The 14,126-nt window shown below is 40.5% G+C and overlaps 1 protein-coding gene across 1 annotated transcript in view; it reads right to left on the bottom strand.

Annotated features, from left to right (window-relative positions):
• Nucleotides 1-5,149: 5,149 nt before the first annotated feature.
• Lclat1 (lysocardiolipin acyltransferase 1) overlaps nt 5,150-14,126 on the bottom strand; it is a 112,467-nt gene continuing 103,490 nt past the window's right edge. Inside the window, exon 6 of the mRNA XM_051181844.1 lies at nt 5,150-5,788. Within this exon, the coding sequence (XP_051037801.1) occupies nt 5,286-5,788 (503 nt within the window). The 3' untranslated portion in view covers nt 5,150-5,285. The remainder of the gene's footprint in view (nt 5,789-14,126) is intronic.

Genomic DNA, 14,126 nt, shown 5'->3' with positions numbered 1-14,126 from the left:
GTTAAACCTGTCCTTTAACTGTTATTGATCTTGCCTCTGGCTCTGGGTGACTTAAGAACACAGGCATGTTCTACCCTGCTCAGTCCCTTACTGTATCTGGATGGTCTTCTCAAATAAAGGGTAGCACAGCTGTATGTATCTATCTCTTCTCTTGTTTCACTTAATGTGGCATCCTAGAAATAACTCCCAGCTTTGTTAATATATATATGTTAGGCTATGTATATGTATGCATATACATATATATATATGCATTATATATATATGTTAGGCTATGTATATGTATGCATCTATGTGTGTGTATATATATATGTATATATGTATACATACATATATATGTTAGAAAAAATATATTTGCTTTTTTGAAACAGGGTGTCACTATGTAGCTCTGGCTGTCCTGGAAATCACTATGTAGACCAGGCTGGCCTCAAATTAATTCTTCCTGCCTTTGCGTCCCAAGTGCTGGGATTAAAGGCATGCATTACCATGTCTGGCTTTCTAACTAAAATATTGGCAGAAATCAATGAGCTTCCAAGCCTCAAGTATTGTTTTTCATTTTGGACCCATAAACCTCTGCACTCAGCCTGTTTGGTCCTGAAGCTTTGTGAATGACTTCCAAAAAACATTACCATGAAGAATGTATTTTGCAAATGAGCTCAATGGTTTGCAGTAAGAAAAATACAAGGCACCCTTATCTTAGCTCTCCAGAAGTTTGTAATGCAGGTGTGTGTGTGTGTGTGTGTGTGTGTGTGTGTGTGTGTGTGTGTGTGTTGGTTGGGGATTGAATTTAGGTACTTGTGCTTGCAAATCAAGCACTTCAATGACTGAGCCATCGATCTTTCTCCAGACCCCCACCCTCTTTTGAGACAGTACCTTGCTATGTAGCACAAGTTGACTATGAACTCGTTATGTAGCTCAGACTAGTCTTAACTCTGTGATCCTTCTGCCTTAAGTCTCCCAAGTACTGGGAATACATGCATGAGCTGCCATACCCAACCCAGGTTGACCAGTTATTGGTGAGACTCTCCACACATGGCTGTAAAACTTCTCAGTGTTTCTCCCTCTACTGGGTCTGAGAGCAGTGCATGCCCACCTACTCTGCCAGATTTGAGAAGTTTAGAGGTAGGGTGGACATTTGTGGTCACTTGGCCACCCCATCACAAATAATGCTATTCTCAATAAAATTCTGATTCTGTCATAAATGCATCTCCCTCCAGCTCTAGTCCTTGTAATCCAGGAGAATGTGTCCTATCCTCAGATTCAGAGGGTATCTAATAACTCAGGGATGTGACCCACTCAGTGACTGGTCCAGGAATGAGTCCTGAAGTTGGACTTAATGTTGTTTAGCCCATGAGAAGGCAACCACCCTCTCTTATTCTTTCTTACTAGACTGAGGCTCAGAGGGTGCATGTGTCATGTTGCCATGTGGATCCTGTGTGCAGTCCAGCAGGAAAAATACAAAATGTCTCTTTAGTAATGGTGTATTTGATATTTAGAATGCCATGTACAGCCAGTTTCTATGTTCCTGGTTAGCATCTGAGGTCCCCACATCAGAAATCTATTTTCAGTAAAAATGGGTGAGCTGAGTATGAGTGGGGGCTGCAGTCCATGTTCTCCTTGAGTGCCACTCCTTGGAACCAACACTCTTAGGGCCAGGTTGACCCTTTTTTGGCCCATGTGCCTTTCCCCAGGGAAGAACATGGCGCGCACACAATGCTCGTTGGAGAGCCAAAGAAGGAATGGACTCTTGAATTTACAGTAGGTCCTCTGATGCTGTGTGCTTTTAGCTAGTGATGCTGTCTGCACACCTGTCACATTTTGGTCTGAAACTCACTTCCAGAGTTTTACTCCCAGGCAGTGAGGTAAGGGAGGGGCATAGGTCCTCATGTTCTTTTCCTTTAAGTGCCTGTGTCCCACACTTGTGGAATGAATAGTTATTCTGTTCTGTCAACAGGTTCTGTTGATGCTGGGGCAAGAGTTCAGCTGTATCCCCCTGACTCTCTCCATTAGGGAATAATGCATTCTGTTCTAAATTAAGCCACTTTTTAACATCCATGGGAGGCCTAATTGTCAGTTCCTCCTTAACACAGTGACACAGGCTAAGCCCATGACAATATAGGAAATAATGGCACTGTGACCTTTAGTTTCTGTCATTCCTGTAAAAACAGAATCACGACAGCTTTTGAGTAGTGTAATTCACTCCACTTTATTCTGGATGCATATTACAGGTAACCACTTGAAAACATTCCAGTGGACACTGAAAGCTAAGGCCATTCTGTGAGTTATTTTATAACACTTGGTGTTCTCCACATAATGATCTTTTAAAAATGAGTTACCAAGACTCTGAAATAAAAATGTAAGGTAGATACAAGACACCTTTAGAGCCATATCTAGACTGAAGTTCATCGAGTGGCCAAGCCATTTTGTCCTCTATAGCCACTAGCTTAGCGCCCAGGTCTCTTCTCCAAGTTGCAACATAGTGTTTTGTTTCTGTCAATTAGTAACCAGTGTTTAGACACCATTTTTCCTCCGAGTGAGTGACAAGGAGAGACTTTATCTAAGAACATGTTATAGAACTCTTGAACAGGAAAAAGAAAGGGACCCGTAACTAAGGCACTGAAAGCACATTATTTTATATAAAGAAATGTAAACAATTTTAACACCAACGGGATCCCTCCATTAGTCTTTATTGTGACTGTACCAGAGCATCTCGGTTGGGCCAGAGCTTGAGAGCTGGTGAAATGGGAATCTGTCTGTCTTCAGAACTCAGGCTTGGCTACCAATATATGGTCTGTATGTGGAGTGGCCACCGTTAGAGTACGTGAGTGGAAGACGCTTTCCCATGTATGTTCTGAAGCAAACAGAGGCAGGACTTTACTGACTCTTAAAGTGAGTTCTTTCAGGTAAGTATTCATTTCCTTTCATTCAGCCTTCCCTCATGTTGCTTGATTAAAGCTCAGGGTTCCTCAAGCTTATTTCAAATACACCTAGTGTGAGAACTTGTTACCTAGCCAGTTCCCCTCTTTATTGGTTCATATTTTAAAGTGAAATGGTTTACATTATAAATAACCCACGACTACCCTACTTAAAATCTCTCAGAATGGGGTCAACTAGCCAACTAGTGCTGTGAGCATTTTGGTCCCTTAGGCTCACCATCAGGGCTGCCAGCTGCTAGGAGTTCTGGCTGAAGGGTGGGAGGGGAGGCAGGGGCATTCCTAAGGCTGACAAACAACCGATGATTGATTTAAAGCAGCTCTAAGCACTATGTCATTACACACGCACGCACGCACGCACACACATAAATTTAAGTTAAATAAAAGGTTTTAACATGGCTTAATAGGTGGGTAAGGACAAATAATTATAATTTAAAACTTTTATTTAAAACAATTTTCTTTTCTTTTGGAGAAATTTACAGCAATTTCTCTAGTTTTAGTGCTATACTTAGAATTATGAGTTTGGGGTAGATAAAATACGATTAAGGTATTTTCTACCTTAAGCATGTTTTCTAGGATCAAAAGAGGAAGGAGATGTTTCTGTTTAAGGGGGAAGGAGTTTGAGAAAACACAATGGATGGACATCGATGCTGGCTGCTTCCAGGGAACAAATGTAATTTTGATTGCTGGCTATTTCTATATTTAAATGTGATCCATGGAAGTCGCAGAAAAAACAAACAAACAAAAACTTGAAATTAGAAGCCTTTCTCATTAAGGGGGAAAAAAAAGTTGGTTTGTGTGTGTGTGTGTGTGTGTGTGTGTGTGTGTGTGTGAGTGAGAGAGAGAGAGAGAGAGAGAGAGAGAGAGAGAGAGAGATTTTAACCTTAAAAAACTATAAAGTCAAATAGCTATGTTGAGAGCAGATGTGCACAGTAACTAATTAGTAAGCTCCTGGGAGGATTAAAATGAGTTTCAACAGAGCATCCATACAGGCTGGTGTGTTTCACTAGAGGTACCACTTAACACTCCCATGATTTAGTACACAAACTTCAAAAAACTGAATTAAACAAGATACACTAATGGTATCTTTCTCAGAGAATGTGCTGGTAAGCTGAGCAGGAAAATGAATTCCCGTTGGGGTACACAGGGCAGTGATAGCTCTTGAGACTGCCCAGCAGGGGAAGGGTGGCAGGTTTGCTAACAGCTAAACAATATCATGTGCCTCTGTCCCCAGCCCTGCACCAATCACATGACAAAGACAGGACTATGCAATCAGTGGAGACAATGGCACATGATTCTCTTACCCAGGGCACTGATGCTATTTGTCTGCTGGGCTTCATGGCTTTCAGATGATAGGACTATTTGGCAAACAGTTGGTCAGTACAAATGTTACTATTGAGAGAGAATTAGAGAGTCCTTGCTCTCATGGAAAGGGTTCAGTCTGGGTTAGCATTTTTGGTTTTAAGAGTAAAGTTGGTCATGGCTTGGGGGCTTTGGATATACCATTCTGTCTGTGGCCATTTTTGTTATAGCTCCAATGGCAAAAGGTAGACATGCACAGGGCACATACCTGCTTTCCAGTGTGTGTAAGTTCTAAAGAAATATTTCACAAGGCAGTTTCTGTCTGAAATGCCAGAATGTTCTTGTAATACATCTTTACATGTATCAGTTTACACTAAAGATGAAGTTATACCTCCTAAGAAGCAGGAAGAGATCAGGACTGAGTGTAAGTGAAGAGCAAGAGGAACCAGTTTCTGTCCCTTAGAACCCAAATGGAGAGCTCGAGTGCTCTCCTGATAGAGTAATGCTCCCTGAGCAGAGTTCAGTGTGAGTTCCAGGGGTGGAAAGGGGCCTCCTGTTGGCTCTTCAGCTAAGAGACTATGAGCAATGAAAGGCTGGTTCCCCATGAAATGATGATCAGTTTAAGCCAAGACAATTCTGGTTTGGGGTTTGATCCATGTAAAAGGGTAAATGGATGGTGCCTCACTGCCTGGGGGAGGGGGTGGGGGTGAGGCAAGCTATAGCCTGCCTTTGGGCTGGCAGCCTGTAGAAGTGAGCCAACCCTTTCAGAGAAGCTTGCATCTTGTCTCAACAGCTTGCTGATTGTTTCTAATATTCTGACCCAAGATATTCACAGCGATCGAACCCTGCTACATATGCAGCATTGGAATTACATTCAGAGATTTTAAAGAAACCGTAGCAATATTTTCCCCACAAAATTAAGTGCAAAATATCTTTAACAAAGAATGATGATAGTAAGAAACATTTGACAATCATGCAAAACGCATCTCAATTTATAAAGGCTCTGACATTTCCATAATGCTCCTAGGGTTTCACATGGTGAATGTAACCATCTTACTTGTTTTTCTTTGAGTTTAAATGTGAGTGCTTGTGGGAAAAACGGTAACATGCAAGTTCAATGAATTCCAGTCCACCAAATATTCTCTCCTGCAGCACAAAAAACACAATGCTGATTATGAAATACCACCAAATAGGGCTGTACCAATATACAAGCAGGCACATTGCAGAGCAGAACAGGGTCCAGTACAGTATGGACAGCAGCTTGACCACCAGGACTCTGAGCTCAGACTTGCAAGGTGGAACTGTACTCTGCCCAGTAAAGTGGAAGGTTTTCTCTCCTTGGTAGAAAGAGCGCAGCCTCTCTTCCTTTTCTTCCCACCTCTTGTGGCACCAGAGCTGAAGGTCCTCCTTGGATGTGGGAAGGGTGTCTATTGGATACCTATGGACATGGAAGTGGATCTCCCTGGGAAAGTCTCCACGGAGGAGGTGCTTCTCAGTTTGAGGAATGTTGTAAGGATATGCCACAGTGATGTCATGGACAGCATCGAGGTTCTTACCTAGGATTTGGAAAGATGCAAACATTTGCTTTAGCAACAGTCGGGTGGGTGGTAATGATGATTCACTCTGCCAGGCATAACCATGAGCATGAAGAATCAGGACAGAGTGAACCACCATGAACAAACAAGGGCTAAAAATACCAGTGTTTCTGGGTACTTAGGTCAATATTTACCAGTCATTTTTAGCTTTTTTTCCTGTTTGCTAATTACCACAAAGACCTTTAGAAAGAAATGTTCTTCATTCCCAGAAGTGGTAATTTGCATTCTAGAACTACATAGACATATACAGTGAGCTGGATCTGAGGAGGAGTAAAGGTTACAGGCTAGCCCTTTAGCCACAGGATTTGTTACACTGACACTGTCTATAAACACACCCATCTCATCTAAGGCAACAGAAATGTGTTGTCTTTACCTTAAAATGACCATGAACCTTAGAAAGAAACTTGAAGAAATAAGCAGAACAACTTTGAAACTGACCTGAAACACCATTCTGCATAGTATTTAATGGGGTTGTTTTTGAAGTCACACACCAGATAATGGTGATGAAGATATGGTCCCTGGTGTTCTTCAAAATGTTCCCAACATAATCAAGGAAACAAGCATGCACAGGATCCTAAACAACCCTATGGGGACAAAGGGGCGGGAGCTGGTTCTGTAGATGGAGTAGATTGAACACCATGGGAACCGGGCATTAAAAGCAGGCCGGGGCCCATTGTATAGGCCCTGCTGTACACTGTATGTGGCAGAGGAGAACCAGCAATGTGGAGACCAAGGGCAAACAGTGTGGCTGTTAAAACAGGCCAGGAAGGAGAGGCAGTTCCTGTATCAGGAACTATTGTGATATGGTCAACTGGAGGAGAAGGAAAGTGAACAAACGTTTTTTTTTTTTTCCTAGTTGTATAAAACAATGGATTTTGTTATGACAGTTTCATATAGGCATGTAGTATACTTTGACAATACCCATGACAAACCAGATGAGGACTTAAATTTCTTACAGAAATAGATGATGCAGGCAGGACTCATGACTGGTGACAGCAGTCAGAACAGTGGTTCCTACATGTGTAGGCATATGAGGAAATCTGGCCAACAGCAGAAATACTCTAGACCAAGGTGTAACAGCACAGCATTTTCCTTTGTTGGAGCCAAATGACATCTAAGCCGAGAATATTTGACTCTGCTGAGTTTTACCATGACAGCAATAAAGGCAAAGAAGTGAAGCCATTTCCCACCACACTCCTTCAACTGAACCTGTCACTTTTGAAAATGGTTCTTCAAGTCTTCTGTAACCGCCTTGACTTGGTTTCTTAACAGTTGACAGAAATCTTTTCCTTGGCTATGTAGTTAATGTGGTACACTAGCCAGCACCCTCTCCACACAGACCAGGCTCTGTTTCCACAGCCCCAGTGTGCTTGCTGGCTGCTGGACCTCAACTCCCCACTTTCTCCCAGCGAAGAAAGCGTGGCCACCATGTCAATTAGCCTGAGTTAGGGTCACATTTCATTTATATGCCTTCCACCCAAACCCTTCTTAGACTGACTGGCATCTCAATACTACTGATCCCTGGTCAGAGGCAGCTCTGTGTAGCTTCCTAGCTTCTCCCATCAGGGGCTCATTTGTGTGTATGATGTGTACAAGTGAGGATGTGAATGCATATGGAGGCCAGAGTAGGATGCTGGCCATCCTCCTCTATCCCTTGGCCCACCTCTTGACACAGACTCTTAGTGAACCTGAAACTTGCCATATTGGCTAGATTGGCTGGTTACTGCCCCTGCTTCCTAGGCATGGGGTTACAGGCACATAGGAACATGCCCAGTCTTTATGTAGGTGCTAGGGATTAGAACTCAGGCCCTTAGACTTACACAGAAAGGGCTCTTTTCTCATTGAACTAGCTCCTGTAGGTGGTTCTTAATACTAATATGAAATAGTCATGAACTGTCAGAAATTATCAGTGTTGTTAGTGGATGCCAGCTACCACTCTCACAGCCCATCAGGTAAAGCCATAGTCTCTCTCTAGAACAGTTGCCATCATCATGGTATCTACGGGAAAACTGCATTCACATCCCCTCTCTACCACTATCCACAGCATTGTTTGCCTAGACACCAAGGGTGCCAATCCTCTCTCTACTCAAGATAAATGTTCCAGCTGCGGTTCTACAAAGCCTCTTCCTGAATTCCTTCAATTTTAAATATGTATTTTTTCTTGATGAAATACCTGATCTCAATTTCCTTCAATATCCAGCTCTAATAAAGAGCCTTTATTTAAACACCAAGGCCCAGGGTGGGCCTGCCTGCTGAGACCCAGCTGTCACTGTATGCCCAACAAGAATCACATGTTCGTCTCTTTAGTGCCCAGGTTTTAAACAGCTTCTAGAAATGTGCATGTGACTGGTATGTGTGTGATTTATGGTCTCATCTGAAAGTATGGAAGCTAATTATGCCTTCTTTGTTAGAAAGTTCTAACAAAGTGAGTTCTGGGACCTAGTTCATAAATGTTAGCATCTACTACAACACTTCTATTTGGTTTAGTGAGACTGAGTTGGCCTTGTGATACATTGGTTTTCTAACTTGGGCCCATGAATTGTTACTCTTTAAAAGGGTGATAATCCAAAAGTCTCATAAATTGCTTGAGATTTAGAACTTTGGAAGGTGATTATTATAATTCAGCATAATTAAAACACTCCCTATCTATAGGGCAAGTACAGAGCAACAGTTCAGAATAAAAAGATAAACCAAAGGGAAGGGGGGAGGGTGGCAAGAACATCCAGAGCTTCCCAGGCAGCTTAAGGGCTTCCTTCAGTCCAGACTTGGACATGGGTAAACACATCAGCAGGAGAAAGGCCTCTGCTTACAGAGGAGTCGTACAGAAGAAAGTCAACAGTCCTGAGACTTTAACCTTTATATTAAAAGTCTCCAGACAACACAAAAGCCACAAGACACTATTTTTCTGAGTAGGAGAGTCTGATTCTATGCAGGCACAAGAGCTTACTTCTGTATCACACCTCATCTAGACCTACTGGCTTGTGCCCTTGAGCCCAAGGGAGCCAGTAAGGAACAGGGGAAGGGGCAGCGTGGTGCAGGGGCTGGCCTCACATGTAAGACAACAAAGAAAGGAAGAGTCAGAAGTTGAGATATGCTTCCATTTACCAATTTACCATTTACCAAGGTTTTATGTCCTCCTTACACCTAGCTGTCATCAATAGAAAGCATTTTAGAAGATCTCATTGCTTTTCAGATGAGTTAATTACAGACCTGGATGCCATCTACTTCCATCTGCCTGCACTAGGCTCAGAAAGTACATCTCTTCTGTTTTGGATACTGTACCTAATGGAATTATTTCATAGAGCTAGCATTCTGTTAAGGTAGCCACACTCACTGGGACCTCAACTGTTTCTTTTAGTGGAAGGGACAAAGCAGATGCTTATTCTGGCTCTGACAGATACTGAGGGGTTCTGAATACTCTAGAGAAGTTGAAAAATAGGACTGATTTTTCCATATGTAATATCCATAAGGGGAATGTCCCTCATCTCAAGTTGAAGTCATGGCCATTAAAAGAGTTCTATGTAGTGTCAAATGTTCACCAGGAATAGAGATTGCCAAATCCTAACATATTTGCATGCTTAAAAGGAAAACCTGGAAGCAGCTTTTTGAGCACTAAAATCATATCACAGGAAAAGAATGGTGCCATGCCTATGCCTACTAAAGCACATGATCCAACTGTTCAACTCGACAACAGAATAGTACAAACTCAACAGTGATCTTAGACAGAGCTAGTAAAGACTGTAAACTTCCCTTTACTTTCCCATTTTATACCATGTATAAAATACACAAAATACAACTTTATACTTCGTTTTGACACCTTGATTAAATGAAAAAAAAAAAAAATAGATCTGAACCCATAAATTTAACTACAAATAATGGCAACTATTAAAGGAACTTTTCACCTGTGGTGCATTTTACGTTAAAATAAAAAGCTGAAGGCCACTGATTTTGTTTGTTTTTGTATTTAAAAAAAAAAAAAAAAAGAGAAAAGTTATCATCTCCCAGGGACAGAAGTTGGGTTTCATAACTAAGCAACTACTTCCCTGCAGCAGCACTGACACACTGACACATGACTGTACTAATACACCATTACATGCTGGCACTAGTCAACTCACACTGAAGAACATCTTGAATGGCTGGAATCAAAGTATACAAACTAAAAATTGGCAACAAACAACACACCTTTCAGTTGTGAAGTAAGAGCATGCATAAGCCCCTTAATACTGGCATGAAGATTCAAACAGCACCATGCTACTACCAGAGAAAATTCTGTATTTTCCTACTTGGAATATTATTCACTATTTTTTTTGTTTTGTTTTGTTTTCAGCCCCAATTGAAACTTTATGGGTCAAAAGATGGAGACAACTAACCCTATACCACACTGAAGCACTGTTTTATACTTTCCATCCATGTCATTTAAGATTTCCTAAACTACTTTGTGGATGACTGTTTGAGACAACAAAAGTCCCTTGTTTCTGGATACTTACAGTATTCACACTTACATGGGCATAAGTGAATATTTTTGTATCAATGATAATGATTTTCTAGAGTATGTTGAGACATTAGATCAAAGTATGTGAATGAATGTCAACAGATTTTTGCTCCATATGAGCAACTGACTCCCAAAAATGTTTGTCTACACACTGAAAACTTATTTTGTGTAACTTTAGTAATGCTTGTAGTATATTTTAAAAATTTCTGAAACAACTAATTCTGATTTGAGTTTTTATGTCTCTGATTATATAAAATACATCTATGAGAGATATGTACATACTGTTAATACTTGGGCATGTTTTCAAAATTCAGTAATTCATCATTTTTTAAGAGTGTATGAGCTTTTTTTCTCTTAAAGAATGATTTTATTATGTATACTGTGTTCTACAAGCCAGAAGACAGAACCAGATTTCATTACAGATGGTTGTGAGCCACTATGTGGTTGCTGGGAATTGAACTCAGGACCTCTGGAAGAACAGCAAGTATGCTTAACCTCTGAGCCATCTCTCCAGCCCTGTTTATGAAGCAAACATATTATGTTCTATTATACTTTTATAAATATTTTGACACCTGGTCACCAATGAGGTTTTTCTTCTTAATTAGCTCATGTATTTGTGTGGGGGAGGTGGGGTGGCTATGGAGACCAGAAGAGTGGCAGCTGTCCTCTCCCATCACTGCCCACCTGACTCTGGAAGGTAGGGGCTCTCTCTGAACCTGGGACTTGTGTTCCAGAAACCTTGTTGTTCCATTTCCTTCAGAGCTGGGACTACACACAGATATTTACAGGAACTTGTGGCTTATGTTGTGGATGCTGAGATCTAAACTGTGGTGTTAGGGATTTAGGGAGAGTACCTGTGTGTGTGGGGGGTGTGGGGGAGGATTATGCCTCTGTAATTGCAGCTTCATTTCTAAGTCCATTTCCTGCAGGTCCCCTTTAGTCATTTGCAAAGCTCCTTATCACTGATCAGTATTTCTCTGAACATTGTGTTGCAAATATTTTTACAAATATTTATTATCTTTATTAATAGCATCTTCTTCAATGCAACATGCAACTCTGTGTATTTTATGAAGAAATTTTCTCATGTTACAGGTTTTCAATACTTACTCCTGTCTCTTGTACCTACAATGTATAGTCCTTCACATTTCTTTGCAAGATGAAAAGACGTTTTCTCACTTTTATTAAACCGCTTCCCTCCTCTGTTATATTGCCGTATTAACTTGGTCATGGCTCAAACACCTCAGTAGCTGGTGTCATTTTTCGCCATTGCTCCACAAGCTCCATGCTTATTCCTGCTCCAAGACCATACTGTTGTTTTTCTACTGAGTCAATGGCTGGTAAAGTAGAGAACTTGTTAAAAAATAAGACTCTTTGCTTTTGCATCTGAATGGGTCTCTTGGTGATTTTGTGGTTCAGAATTTGGGCACATCATTATCTTGTTAAATAAACTCTCTAGGAGCATCTAATTCAAGTCTACAAGCAAAGTCTACCACCTTATGGTAGTTTGCATGAAAAGAGCCTACTGCCAGGCACCTTGTCATGATGGTCATGGACACACCCTCTGAAACTGTAATAAGTCCCCATAAAATTCTTCTATAAGTTGTCTTGGTCATGGCATCTCTTCACAGAAATAGAAAAGTGACACAAAACCTATCTGGAAACTCCATTTATATCATACTTGCATTGTAATTGTGGAACCACCATTTCAAGTCTCCTCGCTTAAGGGGTATAGATTGTCTTTGTGTCTGTTTAGTTTTCAAGGCTTTATGATAATTTCTCTTGTTTTCATTAATAACATTTACTTAATAAAATGGATAATTCAGAGTTTAACTAGAATGTGGGTTTTAGTGAGTCAGCATTTTAAATACTAATTTCAACCTGTTACTATAGAGCTCTGGTTAGATATGATTGCATTTAAGTAGTTAATTTCTATTTTATTTTTCCTAGGTTTTATTATGAATGGTTTGATTTGCTCCAGATCCCCTGGAGCTAGATAGGCCTGATGTGAGTTCTGGGAACTGAACTTGGATCCTCTGCAGGTATATGGTCTTAATTACTGGGCCATCTCTCCTGTCCTGACTTAACAACAATAACAAGGAAAGATCAATCAATGATCTTTTCAGAATTTATGCATGATAGGGTCAAAAATTTTCCTCAAAGAAAATTACCAAATACACATAGAATTAAATTAAATCTTACTAGTCAAATATTTTAAAACAGAAAGACATAGAGAAACTGAAAACTAAATTAAATTATTGGCTTCAAAATGTCTTCCTAAGTGAACTCCACTAGATAGAAATTAAATGAAGGAACTTAATAGGACAAATTTGAATTAACAAACTTATATGGACCCATATAGTCCCCCATATATCAGGTAGCTTATATGTAAAATTACATGTAAAAAGAAGTTTTACACACTTTTGAGACCTTATAACCTACATCTTTATGGTAAGAGATGACAGCTAAAAATCTTGTGGACAGGAAGAAAGACTGCCTGTTTCATTCACTGCTAGATTCAATGTGGCCATTTAGATGTTGTTAAAAATCCTGAACTGGGATCACTAGCCGGTTACAGGAAGTGTCAGCACAGGCATCATATACTGAGCTTTCTCCACCTTTGAAACAAATTAGATTGTTACTATTAAGGCATATGATTATAGTCTCCATGCTCTGATATTGACTAATGGTACACTTGGGCACACCTTTACTGAGTACCTACTACGTCTGATATTGGCATTATTCATTCAACAATCTATAGAGCACTTAATGCATCAGATTCAGTTATGTGTCTGCAGGGTACACTGGAGAACCAAGGTGTTTTCCAGGACACAGTCACATTTACATATCTTCACACAGACACTACCCCTCTCTTAAAGCTATAGAATAAAGCCACAAGGGAATGAAATCATTTGCCAGCAGTCAGTTCCCTGTGACTCTGAGCCTTTCCGCCTCATGATTCTATTGTCTTAGAGCCGTGTATTAAGAACAGGAGCTACAGTCAAGACTGACATGGTTTTGAACTGTCTGCAAATGAAGTAACTTTCCTGGGCCTCAGGTTCCTCATCTGCAGAGTGGAACTAATAATGCCTTTCTTGGGAAGGAGTCTGTCAGCTAATGAGAAAATTTCTTCATAAAATACACAGTTGCATGTTGCATTGAAGAAGATGCTATTAATGCAGTTCCTACATATGGAAAGTCAATAGTGTCTACATGAAAGGCCATTTTTATTTCAAGTTTTAGACTCAGACTGCATTATCGTCACCTTTCAAAGTGCACTGTGCACATGCTCTAACTGAAAGTTATACTGGAAGCTATACTGGAAGTATTAAACCACTTAGGGCTTACACACATTTCTCAACAATGCCTAACTCATCAGTCTATCAAACCATATCTTTCCACTATGTGGGTACTCTCTCAGCATCCTTATTCCCAACGTTACTCTCCAAACATTCTTCCTTCTAACCTTACTCTGTCAGCATCATTACTGTGCAAGTGAATTTTAATATAATGAAAGCAGGCTCTCTTAATTCATTCTCTTCTCCTTTGAAAGGAAAAGTAAGTTTTGCTGGGGACAGGGTATTGTAAGGAAGGAAGTGCAATGATCTATTGTAGGTGAGTTTTGTCCTTTCCTCAACTCTGGTTCTGCACTATGAGTCATTCTGGTCTCAAGGCAGCAGCCAAACTGCCTTTGGCTAGTGTTATATTTCTTGGCCTAGTTCCTCACTGCCTAGAACTTGAGTTTCTTTGTCTTCAGTCATTCAGTATGTGAAGCTTCAGCCTGATGGAAGACTGATAAGCCAAAATCAA

The sequence above is a fragment of the Phodopus roborovskii genome, unplaced genomic scaffold (genome assembly GCF_943737965.1).
Source record: "Phodopus roborovskii unplaced genomic scaffold, PHOROB, whole genome shotgun sequence".
In the NCBI taxonomy this organism is placed as follows: domain Eukaryota; kingdom Metazoa; phylum Chordata; class Mammalia; order Rodentia; family Cricetidae; genus Phodopus; species Phodopus roborovskii.
This window is presented reverse-complemented; position numbering and strand designations above follow the sequence as displayed.